Here is a 3792-nt window from a genome sequence, read left to right on the forward strand (position 1 = left end):
GCGGGCACCCTACTAGTACATGTTAAAAGTAGTTTACATATGTTTAATTGCTAAAATTATATATATATGTATATGTGTCATAACTAATCTATTATCTATTATATATAATAAATGAGAAAATTTGGGCTGATGTGGCAGCTTCTTAGGGCTTCTTAGAATTCATTTTGGCGGGAAAATGAGATGGGTATCAAAATTCAATGCGGATCCCTGATTTAATATGATTCGACCCGTTTTATGACCCGGTATATAAGTCACCTAAAAACCTAAATCCCCCCTGTTGCTCATTCTTTTCCTTCACTGCTTCACAGCGAAACCCTAGCCTCTCTCTTCCTTTGGCTTGAACTTCTACCATACGCTTTCCTGAAACCTGAACTATCATACGCTTCTTCTTCTTCTTCTTCTACCTGCATCTCATTCTCTCTGAATCGCTTGTGCTTGAACGGCTTAGCAAAGGATTCCAAAATCAAGGTTATTCACTTCCAGGTATGTCGATTCCGTAGTCGATATTGATCAGAATCTAGGTAAGTTTACTGTTATTCGGTACCTTTAATTCTGTTTTCCCCTTATTTTCGTGTCCATTCTTATTTTTTTTCTTTTTTGTGTTTTGAATGTCATAGATTCATCTAGATAAGATCCAGGTATGTTTTGCTTTTATTGATTTTATATTTGATATTCAATTATTACTGTAACTTTACTTCGATTTTGTTCTTACAGTTGATATCATATTTAATAATCCTTTGTAGTTTTTTTCTTTTGCATATTGTTCCATGTTAAAGGGCTACACCCAATCTTTCTTTCGGGATTTTGTCAAAAATAGGTAATAAATTTTGATTTCCGTGATATATAATCCGCTAATCTTTATTTGAGCTAACGTTCAACGTCTTTTTTTCTTAAGAGGATCCACCAGATCCCTCTCACATAGCCTATGTAAAAAACGGTTACCGCAGGATTCAGCTAAAAAACGTTTTACCCCGGCTGCTGCGTTTCAATCGCCGCTCAAAGTTCTCCCCATTTTTCGTTATCTGCGTGTTGGTTGGTTTCAGGCGGACATGAAGCGGCAACTATATTCTACAAAATACACACCGAAATAGAGCAGGGGGTGGCCGGATGCGACGGTGGCTGTGACTGTGGCTATGGCGATATGTGGTTAGGTGATGTGGTGGTGGTTAGGCAGTGTGAGACGATTAGGTGGCCCACGGTGTGTAGCTGTGAAGTTGAAGATGGAGTGCTCAGGGCTGTGGTTGAAAATGGCTAGACCTAGAAAATTCGTCAGTGTTCATGTGTAACATTTCAGTTTTTCTTTCCTCTGGTTGATAATATTTGTTCAATAAGTGTTAGTGTTTTCATGATTATAGTAGATGTTAGGGATTTGTTTTGAAAACTTTTGCTTTGTGAATGTGTTTCATCTTTTATGCAATTAGCTTTAATTTTATAGGAATTTATATCGTTTTTCTTTTAATCACCAGGTGTTATATTCGAGATTAAATGAGGCAAAGGAAAAATATTCTGATGGATGGCTTTGTTTTTGGTATATGATAATGATTTGAAAATTTATAGTTACAGTGTAGTTATTGATCTTTATAAGACCTATTCAAATTATCATAGATTTTATAATTACATATTTGAGCATTATCATCGTTACAAATCACTTGAGCAAACCCAAATATCCATTTCACTTTGCTATTTTTTTTTTTGAAAACAGGACTAGCCCATCAGAATTTGTAATTCCATTAGCCAAGTACTATAAAGCAGTCTACAGTAACCAGATATCTCTTGGCATGTGGTTCCAAATGATGTTCGAGACTAAAGAATCGGGAACAAGAATGTAAAGAGGTCTAACTTTTAAAATTTAAATATACCTACTTTCTTTTTTTGTATATTGTGGTTTAAATATATTAGTGGAAAAATTATTACAGGTATATGGGTACGATTATTAGTGATCTGAATGGTGTTCGATGGAAGAACTCGCAATGGCGTAACCTACAGGTATACTTATTGCTCATGTTGGCATATTTCAGAACAACTAAAGTGTTGCCAACATAATCATTTTTTGGTCTCGAGTAGGTTTGCTGGCATGAGGCCACTGCTGGTGAAAGGCATGACCGTGTATCGATTTGGGAGATTGAGCCCATTACAACCCTTTTTTCAAGTTTATAAAACGATATTAACTACAGGTCTTATGTAGCCAAAGGCGCTGAGGCTTGCGCCTTAGTTCGCCTCGCGCCTCAGGCACGCCTTTTAAAACCAAGCCTGTAAAACTGTCTGTACAACCAACCCACTCAACCAGACTGGTGCGGCTTATCACTCCAAAATCGTAGTTAACAGCGTTTTATAAAATTGTAAAAAATAGTCGAACTGGATATTAAAACCCTTGATATATAATCCGATAATCTTTATTTGAGCTATACATTCAACATCTTTTTTTCTTGAGAGGATCCACCAGATCCCTCTCACATAGCCTATGTAAAAAACGATTACCGGAAGATTCAAGTTTATACTCTTCTATCACTAAGTTAAGAACTAATTTTGAAAATGTGCCTGAAATGCCACCAAAATGTATGTCCCTTATTTTTTTTTTATTTTTTTATTTTTTTGCAGCTATACAGTTAAATGCTGAGACCTTTGCAAAGTTTAATGATGGAAAGCATGCTCCAAAAGACATAAGGGAGTTAGTGTAGGGAATTTTAGATACTCATTTTTTGTGTTAACCAAATCAAGTTACCAAGGTAATATTAGATTGACATATGTTCTTAATAATAGTAGTGTGGAAAGAAAATCCATCACGTAGGGTTATTCTTAATACTATTTTACAATTTTTTTTCTTTTGCATGTATTGGTAAAAATTGAATTGTACGTTGCATTTTCTTGCAAATTTAACTAATTGACCCATTAGAGATATGAACAGATATGATGGTTCATCATGTTTAAACCTAGCATATTGCCTCCTATTACTACATCATGTATTAAAATCCATAAAAACCTCCAAAAAAATAGTTTTACTAGACAAATGCTAGATCATTGTTTTATATTTGATGGGTGACACTAATAAATAGAACATTTGTTTAAAAGAAACGGGTCAAATGGTTCAAATAGGTTCAAAAACCAAATTCTTATGATCAGGCACCTCCGGTTATAGTCGTGCTAAAAGATTCAGGCATCTCATGTTATCTAGGTTGGTTTTTTTAAATCAGGTACGCCACGGTTACGTTACAAACCTTACTTTGTTTTGGAGAAGTTCTATTCAGGATCCGCTTATTAAAAGTTATAATCAAATACGCAAGTCTAGCCTTATATGCAACGGTACTGCTACTTTGAAACCCGACATGTCAGCAAAATAAAAATTTTAACTTCACTATAGATTCGTATCACAAACATTAGTGACATGGGGTGATGATATTGCTATTGTTTTAGTGCTTAAGATCAATATTAGATCCATCCTTTTACACCTGTTTTAACGCGCGTCAGAAAAGGGGCATTATTTGACATTGCGCATCTTTATAACATGTTTATTTGTATAAATTATTTTATGTTTTTTAATTAAGATGTTAACCATAAAGTACCTATAAAATAACTTTCTCAAACCCGGGAAGCATTCCCGGGTGATAACCTAGTTACATATATGTAAAAAAAACTAGTTTAAATATGTGTAATTATAAAAATACATATAAAAAATGATAAAATTACTCTTAACATGTATGTAATCGTAAACATACACATAATAAATGATAAAATTATCCTAAATAAAAAAATATATAAATAAAAAGATTGTTTATTAGGAGTTCTGCGAGTTCT

General features: G+C 34.0%; 1 protein-coding gene across 22 annotated transcripts; it reads left to right on the plus strand.

Moving 5' to 3' along the window:
* Window positions 1-224: 224 nt before the first annotated feature.
* On the plus strand, window positions 225-2906 carry LOC110928812 (auxin response factor 5). 22 transcript variants are annotated; one of them, XM_022171852.2, is made up of 8 exons: window positions 231-521; window positions 618-638; window positions 777-817; window positions 1044-1268; window positions 1467-1528; window positions 1703-1825; window positions 1917-1986; window positions 2599-2825. In XM_022171852.2, exons 4-8 carry the CDS (start codon window positions 1155-1157, stop codon window positions 2608-2610), a joined length of 381 nt encoding a protein of 126 aa, XP_022027544.1. In that variant the 5' UTR covers window positions 231-521; window positions 618-638; window positions 777-817; window positions 1044-1154; the 3' UTR covers window positions 2611-2825. The 22 variants fall into 22 exon arrangements, 15 of the variants coding, with proteins under 15 accessions (XP_035843792.1, XP_022027544.1, XP_022027543.1 ...); XM_022171851.2 differs by having other exon boundaries at window positions 231-483; XM_022171850.2 differs by having other exon boundaries at window positions 235-521; window positions 948-1268.
* The last annotated feature ends 886 nt before the right edge of the window (window positions 2907-3792 follow it).

The sequence above is a fragment of the Helianthus annuus genome, chromosome 3 (genome assembly GCF_002127325.2).
Source record: "Helianthus annuus cultivar XRQ/B chromosome 3, HanXRQr2.0-SUNRISE, whole genome shotgun sequence".
Lineage (NCBI taxonomy): Eukaryota > Viridiplantae > Streptophyta > Magnoliopsida > Asterales > Asteraceae > Helianthus > Helianthus annuus.